The sequence below is a fragment of the Lissotriton helveticus genome, chromosome 1_1 (genome assembly GCF_964261635.1).
Source record: "Lissotriton helveticus chromosome 1_1, aLisHel1.1, whole genome shotgun sequence".
Taxonomy (NCBI): Eukaryota; Metazoa; Chordata; class Amphibia; order Caudata; family Salamandridae; genus Lissotriton; species Lissotriton helveticus.
In genome coordinates, this window is record NC_136057.1 from 655089923 (window position 1) to 655112311 (window position 22389).

The following is a 22389-nucleotide window of genomic DNA, read 5'->3' on the forward strand; positions in this document are numbered from 1 at the left end:
CCCCACTAGATACTCTGTGGAATAAATACAGTGGAAATGTTCTAAAAAAATCTTTTAAATGCAAAAAATTAACCTCTTCCCGGCCAGTCTGGGGATCCAGTATCTTTAATATTATTGCCGACTCCTGTTTTTTTCTTTTTGTGTTTGCCAAAAGTTTCCCTACTAGCTGGCTATCTACATACACGTTTTGCTAATACATTTTTAAACTGCGGATTTCCTTCAATATAAAAAAGTCTCTCAGGGCCGCTCTTGCCTGTTCAAGGTGATTAGGATACTGCTGAAGCTGAAGGGCGTATTCTTTTTCAGCTGCAGATTGTAACTTAGCTATTTTAACCCTCCTGTCATTTGCCTGGGCAGCCGTATAGGCAATGATCTGACCACGAGCTGCCACTTTGAATCCGCCCCATACAGAAAAGGGCTCCGCAGTATTTTAATTGATCTTAAAATATTCAGAAATCCATTCTCTAAAGCCCTCAACCCAATCCTGGTCTTGGAGCAGAGTGCGGTCCAGCTGCCACCTGGGCTGCTCCCTGTTTTCCCCACCAAATACAATTTCAAGCTCAACTTTAGCATGATCTGAGAGGGGATTACACCCGCCATCTATTTTAGAGAACCGGCGAGATCTTGGTATGAGAAAAAAATCAATTCGAGATGCAGCTCGAAAACTATGTGAATAACAGGTAAACTTTGTTTTATCTGGATTGCTATTTCGCCAGGGATCTACTAATTGGTATTCTAACTTAAAGGCTTCCATAATTCTTTTGGTGTTCGGTTTCAATTATTTCTTATTTTTATTTGAAGTGTCTTTTTTCAAATCCTGTATGAAATTAAAATCCCCTCCTACTATAGGCTGCCCCAGGACTCCCCTCAAAAGCTCATTATTCTATTCAAACTAGAAGTGTCATCTGAGACCGGACCATAGTAATTTATAAAATTCATAATTTGTAACTTAGCCATTACCCATAGCTATCTCCACTGTGGATCTCTCTGGACTTGTAGAAATTCCCAACATAGTTTTCGGGAGAAATAAATGGCAACTCCGCTAAGGGCCAAACTAAGCATGGGCGGATTTTGCGGATTCGCAATCCGCGAATTTGCGGATTTGCGTATTCGCGGATTGCGAAAATACGCGAAATCCGCGAATTCTCGCGGATTTGCGTATTTTTGGGGGGTGTGTGTGTTCGCACGGGTTTCTGCAAGTTCGCGAGGGTTTTGTACAATTTCGCAAATTGCGAACTTACTTGTCGGGTCGCCAGTTTTGCGAACTTGTTGTTTCTACGTGCCCAGCCTGTTTGCTAAGATTTCTTCATCACTGCCACCCTCTGTCACCACTGGCACTCTCTTTGGTCACCCATGCCACCCTCTGGCTCCCCCATGTCACCCTCTGTGTCATCACATCACCCTCTAGTTCACCAGTGTACATTATTGGGGCAAAGCAAAGCACTGCCATCCTCTGTCAACACTGGCACTCTGGTTCACCCATGCCACCCTCTGGCTGGCACACCCATGCCACCCTCAGTGTCATCACAACACCCTCTGATTGACCACTGAGTGAACAAACACTTGCTAAGTGCTTTAAGTTTTGCAAACAACAACACCTGCCCTGCCCCAACTGACATTAATGAAGGCTGGCACCTGCTTGTCTGCTCCCTTTCCTTTTTGTTGCAAATGCAATGTAAATAATTTTTTTTAACAGGATGCAATGGCATACTTGTAACTATTCTGTGACTGTCAGAGCAGGGTCACACAATAGTTGCAAGTAGGCAACCGGATTCTGGAGGGCCCCTTCAGGAAGCACTACAGGTAAATGGTTACAAATGATGAGCTCGAACTTTTGCACCTGCTCGTTCGTTTTGCTTTTGCAAAACTCGTTTTTCGGTAATTTCGCCCTATTCGCGGGGCGCGTCGTAGTGCGAACTGGCCCGTGGAGGCCGCGAACTCGTGCGAGTTACCTCAAGGTTGAGTATGGGCGCCGCCATTTTGTTTGCGTGACGTATTTCCGTTTCCGCCCGCTATGTGTAATCTCGCGCGACTCGCGCCTTGCGAATACAAGTTCGCACGAGTTCGCGAGAGAAATCGCGTGCGAACTTACTTACGCGCACGTGATCGGGCCGCCATCTTGTTTTTCATTCATTCCTATGTGTCTGGGTATGGTGTTTCTATCCTCTGTATATCTCTGCCATCCTTTGCTTGTTTTAATATTTTGTTGATCTATTTAACTTATTTTCTATCCCTCTATTTTTCTAGATCTATATTTTTGTGTTTTAGGCTACTTTTGTTTACTTTTGAACTACTTTTTTAAACTTTTATTTCCTTCTTCCCTACTCTTATTCTTTTTCATTTTTTCTCTTCTTTACTGCTAACACCTGCCCAGAACATGGTCAAGACAGCTGTCAAGCTGCCCAAGACGGGCACCGCAGCCCGTGCCCGGCTCCCGTGTGGTCGCTTGAGGGCGGAAATGGTGGTGCCCCGGGAGATCTTCAGCCCTGAGGAGGTGGGCGCACTTGTTTTTTATGTGCAGCGCCGTCTCCCCAGGACCATCGCGGCAGGCGGCAGGATCGCTGCTGGTTACACCAACAGCCAGGAGCGACGGAAGCGGTGGGGGCAGGTGTGCCGGGCCCTTTTTAAGATCACGGGGGTCCAGCGCACCTACAATCAAGTCACCCACCGCTGGACCGACATCCTGGACCGAGAGCGTGACCTGCTAGACGTGCTGGGAGTGGAGGTCCCCGGGCTTGGTGAGTAGTAGTAGCAATTTTTTCATTACTCACTACTCTGTTTTTTCTCCTGCTCTATGTGGCTGTGTTATATTGCAAATGTTTGCTTTAACTTTTTTACAAAGAGCAATAATGCTGCTGGTGATTACATTGATAGGAGAGGTAAATTACTATTTCAAAATCTTCTGTGCATTTCAGGTGCACTGTTCTCCTTCTCTGTGCCGGTGCCACTGCTTATTTGTTTTCTATTTTGTGTTCATTTAATTGGGCTGAGTAATGTATGAGTGTATTTTACAGAACTGCGTAATGCTAGACACAAAGGGGCAGATTTACAAGCCCCTTGTTCCACGTTTACACTGCCTTACCTGACGCACAGCGACGTAAACGTGGCGCATCCCTGCGAGTCATGTACAACGTGATGCATCTAAGGAGATGCGCCACGTGAAGGCCTGGGCCTGCGCCACAATGGGTGCGTTCCCACGCAGGGGGGGGGTGGGGGGTGGGGGGTGCCGGTCAGGCAGATGTGTGCCTCGCAAAAGTGCCTGCGTGAAATCTACAAGATTTAACGCAGGCACTTCCGCGACGCTGCTATGTCAATTCTTTATGCCTGCTTGCTTGAAGCAGGCGTAAGGACTGATGCGGTATGTTGAGTATTATTGGGCAGCCCTGAGCACTGCTATAGTTGCATCGCGCCCGCGACGCGACTCTAGAGATGCGCCCCTATTTCGTCACGAGATGCGTCACGCATCTGCCTACCCTTGCGCCAGGGTTTGCCGCATTGTAATAGCGGCGCATCTGCCGTGACGCAAGGTTAGTTTTGCGTTACGCATTTGTTCTGGTGCACATCTGGAGGTGTCCAGCTCAGAACTCGTAAGTATGCCCCTAAGTGTCAGATTAGCAATTACCTGCACATCCCTGCAAAGTGTGCGGCACGCCAGCACCACCCATGGTGCGCCGTATTTACAATGCGGCACACCATGGTCCCAAAACGTCACCGAAGCGTTACGCATCGGTGCCGTAAAGGCGGCTCATTGATGGAGTTGCGTTGCAACGATGGCGCAGCTCCAGCAATGTTGCGTCAAGCCGTAAGTCTGCTTCATGCAGGCGCAGGGTTTTAGTGACGCATCATTGTCCTAAATGACTGATTGAAATTTTATATATTCCCCATAACCACTTTTAGCATGCGTTCCTGCGCAGGAACGCCCTCCCTTGCGATGGAATGCTCCCTAATGGCGCAGGGTTTTAGAATGGGATGCATCTCCCATATGCGTCACGTTGTTAATATACGCCACACCATGGCGCCTCTCTTGTTGTGGCGCTGCGTCACAAAATTGACGCAAGAATGGAGCAAAAGAGCTGCAAGGGGCTTGTAAATCTGCCCCTAGAGTAGAGGCTCAGGTGCAGTCCTTCCTTTGTAGCCCTCTTTTTGGATGAAATAGTAGGTTCTTGTTCTTTCTAAATGTTTGATTTGGTTGACAAGGACATCGGCAAGCAGCAATCATCAATGTTTTCTGTTATTTCTTTCATGTTGTACGTCAGGTCCGCCCAGGGGCAAGCGGACCGAAAAATCTGATGCAGCAGTGGCTCCAAAGGAGGAGGATGCAGGCCAGGGCGGCGAGTGCTCCTTTGCTGGCCCCAGTAAGTTTTCATTTAAATATAGAGGACCTATTGTTGTCCAAGCATTCCTAATTTAATTGTTTCGAAATAGTGTTTAGATAGGAGCAAAATCAATAATCCTACTGTTGCAGGGACAATTCTCCACAAACCGAACTATGGACACCAAAGACCAGAGTAATAATATTTCAGAGTGGCGTGTTTGGCACACTGTATAAATAAACCTGGTAGTGTCAGCAGCACAGATTCCTCCTTGCAAAAATTGCAAAACTTTTCGCTCAGTCACTCTAGTCTGGACTCTCTGGAGGACTAAAAACCACAGAGTCAATTCAAGTTTAAAAGCTTTATTAAAAGTTTAAGTAAACACATATATTAAAATAAAGTTAGTTGGAAATGGAAAAGTGCTTGGTGCTGAGTTGATGAGTACTGGATTGGTACACATTTCTTGTGGTCGAGCCGAGCTTTCACCTGGTTTGAAGTTGATGTTCCTCTTGTCCTTAGAAGTCCAGTTTCTGTCTGTTCAGAGAAAAATAGTGTGTGTTAAAATTAAGCAAGCATTCAACAATTGTGACAAAAAAATGAAGCAAGACAACAGCTTTCCCTGGAAGGAGGGACATTTTTACTTTAGACTAGAGTAGACAGTCAATTAATTTTTCTGTTGTTTTCACATTTTTTCATTTATAGACCAAATACTAGTGGAGTGGTGTAATCTAACATTCTTAAATCTACTTTGTAGGTGGAACATCTGGTGGCGGGGCCAGCTCGGATGTGGTGGTCATCATTGACTCGGAGTCCGAGGGTCAATCTGGGGAGGAGGCGGCGCTAGAGGAGTCGGACCAAGAGCAAGAAGTACAGACTGTGAGGAAGGAGACGGTGGCGGTGGCGAGTACAGGTAAGCTGGATCATGGAGGTACTATCTGACTCTTAGATAGGATATGATGTGTATTCAGTGGTGGCCCAGTGACAAATTACAATATGGTAATTACAGCAGGCTGGGACCGACAGACAGATCGAGGCAGAGACAGAGAGAGAGGAAGACAGAAGGAGAGAGAGGGAGGGAGCCAGAGGGAGGGTGAGGGAGTGAGACAGAGAGAGAGAGACAGCGAGGTAGAGGGAGACAAAGGGAGACAGAAAGAGGGAGACAGAGAGAGAGAGAGAGAGAGAGAGAGGGAGGGAAACAGACATATCGCCTGGGCCTGGTGCAGATGATATGGTTGCTGGTGTGGTTAACGGCTCAGAGGAAAAATCACTCACTTCTGCCAGATCTCTTTCATATGAAAGAGCACCAAACCAAGGATACAAGTGAGTTGTGGGAAGGGAAATGGTGATTCAAGCGCCCCTCCCTGCGGACGCCCATGATACTGGCCTGAATAGTTTTGTACTGCCCTGGCTAGTTGCTAGTTGTACTGTGACACAACTTCCTGCTGAATCATTTTGTGTTAATCATATTCTTAAAGAGCATTGGTTACAGATTATGTCTTTCTTTCTTCATATAGTTGGCAATACTAAAACCTCCAAACCAACGAGGAGTATGCTGGCTGTACTGGCCCGGCAACGGAGGCTGGAAGCAACTGTTGCCGAATATCGGCGACTGGTGGAACTGGAGGGGGACGACACGCACTCCAGTGCATCAAACCTAACATCATCTACATCCTCCTCTGTTACCCCACGTTCTGCCGGTAAGCACAGTGCTCCAGCGAACCGGAGCCGTGCCGGAAGACGCCACCGCCGAGCAGCAAAAGCTGCACCTCGCAGCACTGTTAAAGGTCGCTTGCGCCGTGCACTCCGCAGAGTGTCCGACCTAGAGGCGGAGGTCCAGAAATGGCACAAATATCAGAATGTGGTGGAGGGCCTCCGCCTAGATCAAGCCATCCTCCAAGAAAAGTATGATGCCCTGGCCCTAAAGCATGATGCCCTGGAGGCCAAACTTAACAGCTTGCATCCCTAGAGTGTCCCTTGCCCCTTTTTTTGAGACTTTTGGGGGGTGGGAATTGGGAGTTGGGTTTTTTGGGGACTTTTGAGGACTATTTATTTGTTGGGGTTAGGGAGGGTCTTGCGGGAGATTATTTTGTTAGGGATATAAATATACTTTTTCAAACTTTATCTGAGCATACCTTTTTTTTACTACTTTTGAGCTGGGTGGGTGGTGGTTTTGCAGTAATTTCATTTAACTGAACACTGTCATCGTGTTGGTTCACGTGCAATAGGCCAAATGTTTTCCAAAGTAAATGCCTGTCACAGAGTTTGATAATTCTTGAGCCCTAGGACTTTGCTGCTAGTACCACTGTCACTCTCTCGCCTCTCCGAATACTCCATTATACTACCTCCCATCCAAACGCTTATCTTACCTGTAATTTGTGTTTGAGGGCTGGCTCCACCTGGAATTCACAGAGTCCCACTCCTAAAGCGTTCTGCAGCAGGGCCACAACTGGAGTTTCCCGGCGTGGATTTTCTGCAAATCAAAAGCAATCAACATTAGAAATGTGGCAGCGGTGCTCACACAACCCTAAAACCTAGAAGCCCCACAGACAGCACCCCTGAGACAGGCAAGCGAGCAATAATAACGCCTACACGTTCACGTGCAATAGGCCAAATGTTTTCCTAAGTAAATGCCTGTCACAGAGTTTGATAATTCTTGAGCCCTAGGACTTTGCTGCTAGTACCACTGTCACTCTCTCGCCTCTCCGAATACTCCATTATACTACCTCCCATCCAAACACTTATCTTACCTGTAATTTGTGTTTGAGGGCTGGCTCCACCTGGAATTCACAGAGTCCTAAAGCGTTCTGCAGCAGGGCCACAACTGGAGTTTCCCGGCGTGGATTTTCTGCAAATCAAAAGCAATCAACATTAGAAATGTGGCAGCGGTGCTCACACAACCCTAAAACCTAGAAGCCCCACAGACAGCACCCCTGAGACAGGCAAGCGAGCAATAATAACGCCTACACATTCACGTGCAATAGGCCAAATGTTTTCCTAAGTAAATGCCTGTCACAGAGTTTGATAATTCTTGAGCCCTAGGACTTTGCTGCTAGTACCACTGTCACTCTCTCGCCTCTCCGAATACTCCATTATACTACCTCCCATCCAAACGCTTATCTTACCTGTAATTTGTGTTTGAGGGCTGGCTCCACCTGGAATTCACAGAGTCCTAAAGCGTTCTGCAGCAGGGCCACAACTGGAGTTTCCCGGCGTGGATTTTCTGCAAATCAAAAGCAATCAACATTAGAAATGTGGCAGCGGTGCTCACACAACCCTAAAACCTAGAAGCCCCACAGACAGCACCCCTGAGACAGGCAAGCGAGCAATAATAACGCCTACACGTTCACGTGCAATAGGCCAAATGTTTTCCTAAGTAAATGCCTGTCACAGAGTTTGATAATTCTTGAGCCCTAGGACTTTGCTGCTAGTACCACTGTCACTCTCTCGCCTCTCCGAATACTCCATTATACTACCTCCCATCCAAACGCTTATCTTACCTGTAATTTGTGTTTGAGGGCTGGCTCCACCTGGAATTCACAGAGTCCTAAAGCGTTCTGCAGGAGGGCCACAACTGGAGTTTCCCGGCGTGGATTTTCTGCAAATCAAAAGCAATCAACATTAGAAATGTGGCAGCGGTGCTCACACAACCCTAAAACCTAGAAGCCCCACAGACAGCACCCCTGAGACAGGCAAGCGAGCAATAATAACGCCTACACGTTCACGTGCAAAAGGCCAAATGTTTTCCTAAGTAAATGCCTGTCACAGAGTTTGATAATTCTTGAGCCCTAGGACTTTGCTGCTAGTACCACTGTCACTCTCTCGCCTCTCCGAATACTCCATTATACTACCTCCCATCCAAACGCTTATCTTACCTGTAATTTGTGTTTGAGGGCTGGCTCCACCTGGAATTCACAGAGTCCTAAAGCGTTCTGCAGCAGGGCCACAACTGGAGTTTCCCGGCGTGGATTTTCTGCAAATCAAAAGCAATCAACATTAGAAATGTGGCAGCGGTGCTCACACAACCCTAAAACCTAGAAGCCCCACAGACAGCACCCCTGAGACAGGCAAGCGAGCAATAATAACGCCTACACGTTCACGTGCAATAGGCCAAATGTTTTCCTAAGTAAATGCCTGTCACAGAGTTTGATAATTCTTGAGCCCTAGGACTTTGCTGCTAGTACCACTGTCACTCTCTCGCCTCTCCGAATACTCCATTATACTACCTCCCATCCAAACGCTTATCTTACCTGTAATTTGTGTTTGAGGGCTGGCTCCACCTGGAATTCACAGTGGGGGACTCATCAACGTTAAGTACGTTTCTTCATTGTGCAGAATCCAGGCATCAGCATTATGGGTAATGGATAGGGTGAGTCTGGAGGAGGAGGAGGACTCAGGATAGACGACCAGGACTGAGTTCTTGTCAACTAACTGTTGTGAACCTGAGGAATGCTGCGGCATCAAAATCAAGACAGTTCTGTTGCTGGGCTTGTTGTTTTATTGGTTGATTACAGTTTTGTTGGGAATGTGATGAAGCACTTGCTAAAGAAAGACAGACACACAGGAATAAAAGTGAATAAGGAGGACTATTTACAATTAATGAATGATTGAGTCATTTTCAGAACTCGCTGTCAGGGAAGCAGAACTCGTCCTCATACTCTGCTAAATCATCAGTCGGGGTTACTTCTGGTAACTGAGGAGAACTTTCCTCAGGTAGGGCGGTGTCCTCTTCTTCCTGCGTGCATTCTCGTACTCTGTAATCTGGTGGTATGAAGTGCTGGTTCATCTTTATCAAGGTGAGCCGCTCCACATTTGCGGGCAAGAGGCGGGACCTTTTGGAAGTCACAATGCCACCAGCAGAACTAAAAACACGTTCTGAGGACACGCTTGCGAGTGGGCAAGACAAGTAATTGATAGCCAGGTTGGTGAGCTCTCGCCATATTTTTCTTTTCCCATGCCAATACGCCAATGGGTCCTCAGTAATATTGACCTCTGTTGAGTCATCCAGATAGGCCTGCACCATTGAAAGAATGTCCTCCCGGATTCCTGTACTTTGCACTTCTGTGTCTTTTCTAGGACCAGGAAACCCTAGCTGAGTTAGCCAACTCGCTTCTGACATATCGCATGCGCCTGGTGCAGATGATACAGTTGCTGGTGTGGTTAACGGCTCAGAGGGAAAGTCACTCACTTCTGCCACAGGCACAGATGCAGAAGGGCTTTTTTGGGACGCCTGATGGCCTGCTGATTCACTAGTAGTACTGTCTTCTCCTACAGTTTCCTTCCGCTCTCTTTCAAAACGAATGGCTGACTGAGCTAGCCAACCTTTGTACTTTGTAACATCCGATGTTTCAAAAGGAATTATTACTTTGCCAAACAATGGCTTTTTGTAACGTGGATCCAGAATAGTAGCACAAATGTAGTGCTGTTGTTTCTTGATATTTACAAGCCGTTCATTGCTAACTAGGCGTTGTAATAATCTCTGGGCCAACTCATGTGCTTCGTTCTTTCCAACGTCCTCTAATTGTGAAGACACCACCTTGACTTGGTGCTCGAGCTTCAGCAACAGTGGGATAGCTTTGCTCAAAGAACAGTCCTCCCTGCTGACGTCACGCGTGAAGACCTCAAAAGGCCGAAGCATGTCTGTCAGGCTTTTAACTAGCTGCCATTGCTCCACCGCTAGCATCATTTCTGTCGTATCACCACCCAGGTTGTAGAAATACTCATTGACTACTGGAAACAGCTCATGCAGACGCTCAAGCATGTAGAAGGTTGAGTTCCAACGTGTTGCCACCTCCTGGATAAGTGCTTTCACTGGCATTCTACGTTCATTTTGCTTGCGCCTCAGCTCCTTCCGGGCCTTAAAAGAATGGTTGAAATGTGTGCATATTCTTCTGCAGATGGTCAGTGTTTTGTCGACTGCAAGTTCTTTTTTCAAAAAATTTTGCACAACAAGGTTGATACAGTGCGCCAAACACGGCACTCTGAAATAGAAACCGTCCGCCATGGCCTTAACTACATTACTGCCATTATCTGTAGAAACATAACCAACCTTGCAATGTCTTGGGCGCAGCCATTGCAAGACCTTTTTGTTAAAGTCAGCCAAAATGTTGACTGCAGTATGACTTTTCTCCATGCCAAACATGGCTAATGTTGCATGTTTACGAGCACCCTTAAAAATCTCGATCAAGTCACCACCTGCATTTATCTGTTTTATAACCCCTGAAAAAGAGACCCAGTGTGCAGTGATGCACATGTAATCAAGGGCTTGGCAACTGGTCCACATGTCTGTTGTCAGGTGTATAGTGTGAACAGCACTCTTCTGCAAAGCTGCCCCCACCAACTCAAGCACCTCTTTGTGTAGTGCTGGAACAGCAACCCTGGCAAAATAGTACCGGCTAGGAACCTTCCATTTAGGGGCCAATGTTGCCACGAGTTCAAGGAAACCCACACCTTCGACAAACGAAAAAGGGAGAAGGTCCACCGCTAGCATTTTTGCCAGCTTAGTGTTATAGAGGCGTACAGTTGGGTGGTTGCGTTGAAATTGCGCATCTGAGGAGAACATGGCTGAAATGGTGCGCTGGACAAATTTACGGGATGATGCTGATGCCTTCTTCGACCCACTTCTGATCAGTGTTGACATTTTCCGCATTGGTGTGTCTCCCAGACTCTCAGTGTGCCTGCTATGTGTTACGGAGGGTGTGGTGCTGCCAGGGGTACTGGGTGCAACCGGACACATGTCTGACGCTTCTTCTACCTCCCCATCATCTTCAGATGAAACACCTACTATGGGTATATTTTGGCCACTTGCCCTTTGGGATCGCTTTCCCTTGACGTTTGCTAGGTGCGGAAACCATTCGACAGCGTGCTTTCTTTCAAGATGAGCTATCTGGCCTCCGGTTCCATAGTTGGTACCAGTCTTACCACGGCTAACGCTAGTCTTACAAATGCAACAAACGGCTATGTTATCATATTTTTCATGGACACTAAAAAAGTTCCAAACTGGGGACTGGAAACTTCTGGTTTTGCCGCACGAGGTGATACTGCTGCCAATGCCAGATGAAGCAGTGGTGGATGAGCCTTGCAGACATCTACTGGGTTGTGCAATTATTGCAGCAACCTTACTTGAGGGAGTCGAGCTGGATGGAGTCCCCCTCTGGGGAGAAAATATGGGAGCTGTAGGTTTTGTTGAACTTGTGGTACTACTTGACTGCGTTGGTGGTGCTACCAGTGGCACGTCGCCAGGGTCACGCTCAGCATGACGTCGGGATAGGGTGTAAATGTCTGTCTGCTGCATGGCCGGTGTGGCTGGACTGACATGTGTGATGAATAGATCATTGCTGTCATCCTCTTCAACAACATCAGAATGCACCACTTCATCAAGTCGGACGTTCGGATCCATAAGTATGAGCTTTCCGGGGCCCTTCCTTTTAACATGTGATACCTTTCGCAGCTCATGGTGTGCCTCCCTCTCAGACGTCAGAGATGGTTGCCAATCTAGATCCAGATCATCATCTGATGGAGCGGGGCTTGAAGAGGAACTTCTACACACCCTCCTTGATCTTTTCCTTGCTGGGGAGCTGGGAGAAAATGAATCATCAGGAGGAGTGGCTTCGTCTTCCTGACATGATACCCCGGCTCCAAAGTCAATTTCCTCCTGTGCCCCTACTTCTGGAAGAACAACCATTGTGGGCACTTGCACCGCTCCATGCGCCGCTACATGGGCATCTTCTCTGACCTCTACTTGCAAGTCTCCATGGACCTCTCCTTCTCGGCCTTCTCCTTCTCGGCCTTCTCCTTCTCGGCCTTCTCCTTCTCGGCCTTCTCCTTCTCGGCCTTCTCCTTCTCGGCCAGCTCCTTCTCGGCCTTCTCCTTCTCGGCCTTCTCCTTCTCGGCCTTCTCCTTCTCGGACAGCTCCTTCTCGGATAGCTCCTTCTCGGACAGCTCCTTCTCGGACAGCTCCTTCTCGGACAGCTCCTTCTCGGACAGCTCCTTCTTGGACAGCTCCTTGCGCATGTACTTCTGCTTGTACTAGTAGCCCATGCAGTTGTTGTTGCGGCTTTGGTTGTTGAATAGTACTTGTGAGATGAGTTACAACCTGTGTTGATGGTGTGCTGCTACTTTCTTGCGAGGAACCAACATCACTGGTCGTTGGTGATTCAACAACTAAACAGGCTACCTGTGCAGCACTCATGGTGGCCTTTGTTTTTTTTGTTGTTGTTGCCCAAAAAATGTATTGGTTGAGCCACCAGTCTCCTTGGTAAGTGGTGCCACTTGCTTCTTCTTCTCCTTAGTAGAGACATCTTTATTGCAAGAGGACCTACGGGCACCTCTTTTTGGAGCCATCTTCTTCAGATGTCGGAACAACAGGCCGCAGCAGCACTTCTTCCTGGCACTGATGCTCAACGATGATGCGGAGTTTTGTGCACCTAAACGCAAACGAAGACAGAGGAACATCAGTAAATATAAATGTTGCATATGTAGCGCTTGAATAAACAGTTTGCAAGTAGGCATTTATGAATACACACGTGCACACTGCACACCACCACACAATATGGAAATTTCAAAATTAGGATTTGCTACATTTTTGGGAAACAGGAATTTAACATTGATCCAAGAGAGCAAACACACAGAGGGTTGTACTTTCATGTACCCCTGACTCCGCCTGGGCACAATGGGTGAAAGCAAGGCACAATGGGTGCAGGCCTATGTCTCAAAGCTCACTGCCTGCCTTCAAAATGGCCGCTTGACCCCCCCATCCACATGGCCAGGACCATTATTATTATTATTTATTATTATTATTAACCGGGTTTTATAAAGCGCAAACAACCCGGAGGCCTCGTAGCGCTAAGTACCGTCATACTAAAGAGAGAGGAGGAGAATTAGATGAACAGATAGGTTTTCAGATTCTTCCGAAATTTTAAAAGGTTCGGTTCACTGCGAAGGAGAGTGGGCAAAGAGTTCCATTCCCTAGCAGCATTCCAGGAAAAGGAGCGTCCACCCCATCTAGTGCGTCTGATCTTATTGACAGTAGCTAGAAAGGCAGTGCTTGAACGCAGAGATCTGTGAGGGAGGTAGGATTCCGCTAGAGAGCAGATCATAGTGGGGGCGGTCTTCCGCATGGCTTTGTGCATAAGACACAGGGATTTAAACAGCACTCTGGCTTTTATAGGAAGCCAGTGCAGTTTCCTCAGGGCCATGGTACCTGATTGCCGTTTGTTGAGGCCCAATAGAAGGCGGGCTGCAGCATTTTGAGTCACCTGCAACTTCCTTATTGTGGAGGTAGGAGCCCCTAAGTATAAGGAGTTCCCGTAGTCCAGGCGGGACAGAATAATGGCTTGTACCATTATTCTGCGGGCTTCGAAAGGGAGAAGTGGTAACACCTTTCTCAGCATACGCATGAGCCCAAAGCATATGACGGACAGAGTAGTAGCTTGCTGCAGGAAGTTAAGGTTAGTGTCCAGCCAAATGCCTAGGCTCTTTATATGGGGCTTGGGTTGTGGCGGGGGCCCCATACACAGGGGCCAATCCGTGAGAAGGCTGGGAATGGCTGAGTTACCTAACATCAGGAGCTCCGTTTTCTCGCCATTTAATTTTAAGTGCGAGATAGCCATCCAGTGAGCAACCGCTACTAGACAGTTGCTTAAGTTTGAAGAAGAGGAGTCCGCCTGATTCATAGATACGACTAATTGCGTATCATCGGCGTATGTCACTATGTCAAGGCCGAACGAGTGCACTATATCAGCCAAAGGCTGCATATAAATATTAAAAAGTGTTGGACTCAAGGCAGAGCCCTGGGGCACACCTTGATCCAAGGGCCAGCATTTTGAATGGGTGGTACCCTCGACAACCTTAAATGAGCGATTCTCCAGAAAAGACTGGAGCCAGTCCATGGCCTTCCCTGAGATTCCCATTTTATAGAGGCGGTGAAGAAGAATGCTGGTGTTGACAGTGTCGAAAGCGGCACTAAGATCGAGCAGCATAATTGCTGTAGTGCCGCCTTGATCCATTTGTTTCCTGGCCAATTCAGTTACCGCCAAAAGAGCCGCCTCAGTTCCCAATTTGGGACGAAAGCCGGCTTGGGAGTCATGGAGAAGATGATAATCTTCTAAAAATTGGGTGATAGACATGTTAATATGTCTTTCCAAAAGTTTACTGACCCATGGAAGGAGAGAAATAGGCCGGTAGTTAGCCATATCCTCAGAATCTAGGGTGGGCTTTTTCAGTAGAGCCTTAACTTGGGCACATTTCCACGCTGTGGGCACTAGGCCTGTGGTAATGGAGGCATTTAAAATATTAAGGATAACTGGTTTGATGGTATTTTCAATTGTTATTAAATGGCAGGGGGGAGCAGGATCCGCAGGAGATCCGGATTTTATTTTTGACATGATGACCCCAAGTGAGTTAGTATCCAACAGTGGAAATTCTTCTAATTTTGGAGTGCTGGTGTTAGGTGAGTTGGTTCCTATGTCCTGACATAAGTTAGGTGGTTCAAAAGCAGAGGCAATTTTCTGTATTTTGCTGTGAAAGTATTCAGCTTGACTATCACAGCGAGCCTGAGCTTTACTAGGGTCAGGTGGGGTCAAAGGGGTATCAATCATAAATTTAGCTATCCGAAAAATTTCTCTAGAAGAGTTGGAGGCGATCTTAATTTTTTCCTCAAAATATGATGTTTTAGTGCATCTAATTTCTGCTTTGTATAGTCTGATAGCCTCAAGATGCGTGGTTTTGTCTATATTGCTATGGGAGATCCTCCAATTTCTTTCAAGTTTCCTGCACACTCTCTTTAGTTCTTTAAGTTGGGGGGTATACCAAGGCGAATCCTTGGATTTAGTCTTTTCTCTGAGGGCTTTGATAGGTGCAATAGAGTCCAGGGCTGTACACAGCCAGTTGTTGTAGTTCTCGTATTGCAATGCAGGGTCTGTCTCATTTGGAGGGAGAGCAGAGGAGAGCAAGTTGGCCCATTGATCAGAGGAAATTTTGGACCAGTCCCTCCCTTGTGGGATAGCGCGGGGCGAGGGCTGTAGTGGCATAGCTGGTGTCCACTGTATAGGTATTAGGTAGTGGTCTGTCCATGTAAGAGGCAGCGGACTCCCTACTTCCAATCTGTGATCATTACTAAGCACCCCATCAAGGAGGTGGCCCTTTTCATGAGTGGGTTCAAAGCCCTTCTGTACAATCTGAAGAGCTGCCAGACTGTCCAGAAATGCCCTGGCCGTAGAGTTGTTAGGGTCATCTAAATGAATATTTATGTCCCCTAATATCGAGAAATAGGATCTACTAACCACTAAGTCGGCTATCTTAGATTGGAGTGAGTCAATAAATTCACCTATTTGGTTGGGGGGACGGTAAATAAGAGCACCAGAGAATGAGACTGTGGGTGAAAAGTCCAAAGTAAAGAGCAAACTTTCACAGTTAGATATGACGGCCGATGAAGCCCTACAGAGGTAGTGGTTTTTAGAAAGAATGGCTAAGCCACCTCCTCTGCCTTCTGGTCTATCTTGCCTTTGCAACATGTATCTCATTTTTAAAATAGAGGTAATATCCATGTCAGAGGCATCTTTCAACCATGTCTCTGTTAAAAACATTACATCAGGGTCATTCTCCTCTAACAGGAGGGACATTTGCAGGGCATGTTTGGTTAATGAGCGGCAATTTAAAAGAAACATTTTGTAGGTTTTAGCAGGGTGGAGTTGACCCTCCTGACTAGAAAGTGTAAATTTACAGTGGGAACAGATTCCCGTGGTGGATTTAGGATGAATGGAATGCCGGCAGGCATCACTAATGGGCCACATAAAACTTTTTAATGTGGCTGTATCATACCGTATCGGTTGACTGCCCTCTGGTCCACGCTGCACAGGGGGGGTGGCCCCTGGTCCCGTCCGGTTGCGGACGGGCGCAGACGGGCTTGCCTTTGGTGCGCCTTCGGCGCGCCACGGGCGCGCCCGCTGCGCCCGCCCGCTGCGCGGACGGGTGTGTCTGGTGTTTATATCCACTGTAAGGGGCGGGAGGAGGGTGGGATCGACGATCATCTAGACCGCGATCCTTCCCCTACCCAAGATGGCGCCCAAAGTGAGTTCAGCGCCCAGCGCCTGGTAATAGCGGCGCTCTGATCGGCTGAGGAGGGGGAAGGAGGCCGCCCTGGGCGACTTAAGTCTCACACCAGGTAGGCTAACTGGATAAGTAAAATCTATCCGGTTAAAATATATACAGATTTTAAAAACGGGTAATCTCAAATCATTAACCAACAGTTAGTACAAATTGCAGGTAGTCTTAAATCATTAGCCAGCAGTTCGCACAATATCAGTATTTCGAAATAGACAGCAAGAGCGCTGAAGGGCCCCCGGCTTTCCGCCTCAAGGGTGAGAGAGAGTATGGCAAATACCTCGAATAGGCGGGGCTGCACTCCTTTAGTAACCTGGGAGGGCGGGATCGACGATCATCTAGACCGCGATCCTTCCCCTACCCAAGATGGCGCCCAAAGTGAGTTCAGCGCCCAGCGCCTGGTAATAGCGGCGCTCTGATCGGCTGAGGAGGGGGAAGGAGGCCGCCCTGGGCGACTTAAGTCTCACACCAGGTAGGCTAACTGGATAAGTAAAATCTATCCGGTTAAAATATATACAGATTTTAAAAACGGGTAATCTCAAATCATTAACCAACAGTTAGTACAAATTGCAGGTAGTCTTAAATCATTAGCCAGCAGTTCGCACAATATCAGTATTTCGAAATAGACAGCAAGAGCGCTGAAGGGCCCCCGGCTTTCCGCCTCAAGGGTGAGAGAGAGTATGGCAAATACCTCGAATAGGCGGGGCTGCACTCCTTTAGTAACCTGGGAGGGCGGGATCGACGATCATCTAGACCGCGATCCTTCCCCTACCCAAGATGGCGCCCAAAGTGAGTTCAGCGCCCAGCGCCTGGTAATAGCGGCGCTCTGATCGGCTGAGGAGGGGGAAGGAGGCCGCCCTGGGCGACTTAAGTCTCACACCAGGTAGGCTAACTGGATAAGTAAAATCTATCCGGTTAAAATATATACAGATTTTAAAAACGGGTAATCTCAAATCATTAACCAACAGTTAGTACAAATTGCAGGTAGTCTTAAATCATTAGCCAGCAGTTCGCACAATATCAGTATTTCGAAATAGACAGCAAGAGCGCTGAAGGGCCCCCGGCTTTCCGCCTCAAGGGTGAGAGAGAGTATGGCAAATACCTCGAATAGGCGGGGCTGCACTCCTTTAGTAACCTGGGAGGGCGGGATCGACGATCATCTAGACCGCGATCCTTCCCCTACCCAAGATGGCGCCCAAAGTGAGTTCAGCGCCCAGCGCCTGGTAATAGCGGCGCTCTGATCGGCTGAGGAGGGGGAAGGAGGCCGCCCTGGGCGACTTAAGTCTCACACCAGGTAGGCTAACTGGATAAGTAAAATCTATCCGGTTAAAATATATACAGATTTTAAAAACGGGTAATCTCAAATCATTAACCAACAGTTAGTACAAATTGCAGGTAGTCTTAAATCATTAGCCAGCAGTTCGCACAATATCAGTATTTCGAAATAGACAGCAAGAGCGCTGAAGGGCCCCCGGCTTTCCGCCTCAAGGGTGAGAGAGAGTATGGCAAATACCATGCCTCAAAATGGCCACCACCAACATAGCCAGCACCCAACCCCTACTCCAAAAAGTCAAAAAACACAACACAAATCAAATCACCACAATCCAATGCCATCCATCCATTTTCAGAAGGCTTATGCTGCCTGCTGGTGGTTTTCCGGTGCAAAATTGCAATTTTTACAATTTCGCGAGTGCGAGATTGTTGCTTCACGGTGCGAACGTGGCAAAAACCCGCAAAAACCGCGAACAGACCGATTCTGGGCCCCCCTGGGCATAATGGATGACATCAGAGCACAGTGGGTGCAGGCCTATGGCACAAAGCACACAAACTGGCTTACAAATGGCCCCTAGACCCCCACCCACACGGGACCAGACAATAAAATGGCCCCCACCCACATAGCAAGCCCCCAACACCACCCCAAAAAGTCCTAAAACACTCAAAAATCAGCACAATCCAATGCCATCCATGCCCTGGCCAGAATCATGTTAAAAAAAAAAACAACAAAACAGTTGTATCATGCATGCACCCATAAATAAGCCTGGTGGTTTTCTATTCATGTGCAGCAGAATTGTAATTTTTACAATTTCGCGAGTGCGAGATTGTTGCTGCGCGGGACACGAGCAGTGCGAACACAAGCAAAAACATCCTCAGCTCGCGAACTTGCAGATTTTCCCCCCAAAAAGTCGAAAAAAAAGCAACACACACAAAAATCACCACAAACAAACAACATCAACTTACTTCTTTGTGAAATCAAATTTCGAATCCAAAAGTAATCCAAAAGGCCTCAAATCCAAATATCCAGCAGCAACCACAAAAAGTAATCCTTCCCAGTCAAGATCGAAATCAAAGTGGCCAGGAAATGGAGGAGCTTACTGGACAGGAACAGGAAGTTGGAGACTGGGGCACTTCCTTCACCCCACCCCTATGGGAGGAGCTTGCTGGACAGGAACAGGAAGTTGGAGACTGGGCCACTTCCTTTACTAATTTTTGTACTTTCGCTAGTGCGAGATTGTTCCTGCCCGCGCCGCGGACCGCGAGCAGCGCGAGCAGTGCGAACACAAACAAAAAATCCGCTTCGCGCGGATTTTGCGTATTCTCGCCGCATCCGCGAGAGTTCGCGGATTGCGGATTCTCCGAAAATACAAAAAATCCGCGAGCGTAACGGATTTTACGCCCATGCTTAGGCCAAACCAGCCGATGCAAAAAATACATGAGAAAAAAACCTGGATAAAAATACTTTAGGAGAGTTTGATTTTAATTTGTGTCTCTTGAAAGAACACCACTTGGGGATTAAAAGATATCAGCCATTTTATAAGGGCACCGTATTTTTGTTTATTTAAAATACCATTAGCGTTGACTGATAAGATTTTACATTTGTTAATTTCCATCAAGGTTTCTATTTGTAAATAGCCTCAAACTTCTGATTGAATAATAAATGAACCTTTTGCTCTTACTCTTTTTACTGCTATGAACCCTGTCCCACCCGTCCTACCGCTAACAAGAAAGCCTGCCCTTCCGAAATATGGAAAAACCCCTGTCAGCCACGCAGACCACATTTCGCCCCTCCCCTCTGGGTGTCATGAAGTCACACCCAAGTGTCCTCAATAATCCCTAACCCCCCGCAAGGTTATCACTATTAGTTGTTTAATTTACTAGCAGGCACTACAAATATTGAGGAAAAAAAAAAGCACACGAGCTACCAAATAATAAATCTGCCGGGCTAAAGATCCTCTTCGGTATCATAAGACCAATCTAAGGAGCATTCAGACCAGCTTGCATATTGGAGGAGGGAATCCTGAACTATTACTATTATTGAAACTATCCATATATGTTTATTCAGATACTAGCCCCTGCTGAGATCTCCTTCAAGATGGATTGTGCTTCTTCTAGATCTGAAAACAAAAATTTCCCTCTCACCAAAACTCTCAGCTTGGACTGCTGAGCAATTGAAGCTTGTGCACCATGAGATGTAAATAAATGGAGAATTTTAACAAATTCTTTCCTCCTCCGTGCAGCAGCGGCAGTCATGTCCGAAAATATATGACATTTGCTTGTCTCTGTCACAGAGAACTGTCTCTGCTGAATGGATTTTGACAGAATCCTCTCCTTGATCCGGAAATCCGCAAAATTCAGCAAGATAGTCCTGGGAATGGTAGAATTGGGAAAGCGCTGGGCAGGAACTCGTAGAGCCCTTGTGATAGTGAGGTCGCCCTCGAACTCTGGCAGTACATTCTATTGAATAAATGAGTTGACCCACTGAAGAGGATGGGAACCTTCTATACCTTCAGAGACTCCACGAATGTTACTGGAGTTCCTCCAATTTATTCCCAAGAAAATTCTTCTATTTGCCGCCTTTTTGGCCTCACCCATAGCCATATTCATTTGGTCCTCTAACACGGAAATTCTAGCCTCAGCCTCCTGTAGTCTACTCAGCATCCCAGACATTGTTTCTTCGAACTTTTCCAATCTCAAATGCAGGGCAACGATCTGCACTTGCTGTGCTTTTTTCATTTCCTGTATTTCTTCTAGGATCAAATTCAGCATATCCCAGATGTCTAGCTGGTACCTCCCCTCGGTTTCTAAACTTTGGCTGGAGTTTTCAAACAAGGTATCGGTGTTAACACTCTTACTTCCCCCCTTGGATTCCAGCTGTACCGATGGAATTAATAAGACCGATGGGGCCTCTGGTGGTAGTCTTCTTGAGGTCTTATCTGAAGTTTTTGAAGCTATAAGGGGTTGTAATACCACTGGTTGTAATGCCACCAGATTCACTGAAGTCTCTGTCATGGTCTCCCTGCTTTTATCGGCTATATCTTGCACTGAAGGGGAATCCAGATTAGATATTCAATTTTCTGCTGCATCATTCAGGGAGGCTATGAGAGGTGTTACCGAAACTTGTATTTGAAACTGTGCTTGAATCTGGTCCGTCTGCTGCTGCTGAACCCCCGGACAGTTCATTTCAGAATTAATCCCGAGTCTCTGGAAGATATTAATGCTGTTGAGACCTGTCCTACGTCTGGAAATGAAACATTAGACGGCTTGGAGACTATACCTGAAATCAAGGAGGAGGATTGCAGGTATAGGGATTTTGGGGTAGTTTTCTTAGGGCTGATGTTCACTACTATCTGTATATATTTTTTCTACTTTTTCTCTCTGTACTACAGAGCGGTGCTCCGTATTCCTGAGCTGTTTTCCAGGTGAGGCGAGGCTTTCTCTCCTTAAAAATAAGGTGAGCCCATGTTTAAGTTTCAGATGGGAGACACAAAAGGGTTATTATACCTGTGTGCGAAGTGCTTAATGAAAGCAATGTGGTAGCTCATACTAATGAAGGTGTGTTATCCATATTTTTCCTTTTCTCTTTCTTGTCTATGTGTTTGTAATGTGGCGGCTATAATCTGGGGCTCTTTGACACTGTCCAGGAAGAAAACCAGAGATGAACAGGTGAAATGTAATATTTCTGTTCATGTATGTTCCTTTTCGTATATATAATTTTTTGTACATCACGTTTAAGCAGTAGCAAAAATAGTGAATGGGTCCTGAGGAAGCGGCAGGCACAGAGTGACCTCTAGTCGTCCGCAGAAACATGTCGACCAAACTACCCAGTCAGTGGTTATTTGTTTGAACCATATGACCTCATTTTTGCACTTGATTGATTTTAACATTGGATGTGCTTGTCTCCAGAATAAAGTTACATTGCTTGCATTATCCAAATTTTAGATGAACACATATTTAATTTTCACTTATCACTATTGCACTGCTCTAAGTTACGACCAAACCAACAATCACCAGACATCGTTACCTAACAACTACCCTCTGTGGAGGCACTAGAAGGACTACCTACTGTGGAGTAGACCAAATGATGTACTGGGAGGTACAGAATTCGTAACTGATGGACATACTTTCACAAAGGGTGATTGTCCTTGAGTTTGTTTTCACTGTATACACACTCCTGATAGCCACATACGCACAGTAATTGTTCCTTTTTCTGACCCACAGTTATCCGTTGTTTTCTCGTAGTTTTCTTCGGGCCATCTTGAACCGGACTTCTTGAAACCGCCGTGGCATCCAACAATTCTGATGTGTTCTTCACCTGTTCGACCCCTGATTCTGTAACTTCAACCTGTCCTTCACATTGTAAGGAAGTAGAGGTGAGGGGAAGCTCATCCTCCGGACTCTCCACTGTAGTGTCCAAACCCGGGTAAGTGGAGTTATCCCCCCTGCTCTTATCCTTATTCTTAGCAGCCTGACGTGCAGCTTTCTTCACCAAGGCTTGATGTGTTTTTACTTTAAGATGGGCCGCCACTTCAGTTTTGCTGGGTTTACCAACAATACTTTCGTCTTTCTGAGATTTACCCATCTTTTCCTCCCCTTACTCCTTGTTGCACAACCTGTAAAAAAAGTCTTCTTGCTCTTTGTCCACGTATCCTTATCTTCTTCAATTACCTTCAATTTTACTTAAGTCTGCTTTATTTGCTCT

The 22389-nt window shown here is 46.8% G+C and overlaps 1 protein-coding gene across 1 annotated transcript in view; it reads left to right on the forward strand.

The window, feature by feature from the left end:
- Positions 1 to 21113, forward strand: part of LOC144762614 (uncharacterized) — a 47676-nt gene extending 26563 nt beyond the window's left edge. Inside the window, exons 2-7 of the mRNA XM_078647845.1 lie at positions 4257 to 4355; positions 5068 to 5223; positions 5828 to 6215; positions 20442 to 20520; positions 20781 to 20989; positions 21077 to 21113. Of these exons, the coding sequence (XP_078503971.1) occupies positions 4257 to 4355; positions 5068 to 5223; positions 5828 to 6215; positions 20442 to 20520; positions 20781 to 20989; positions 21077 to 21113 (968 nt within the window). The remainder of the gene's footprint in view (positions 1 to 4256; positions 4356 to 5067; positions 5224 to 5827; positions 6216 to 20441; positions 20521 to 20780; positions 20990 to 21076) is intronic.
- The last annotated feature ends 1276 nt before the right edge of the window (positions 21114 to 22389 follow it).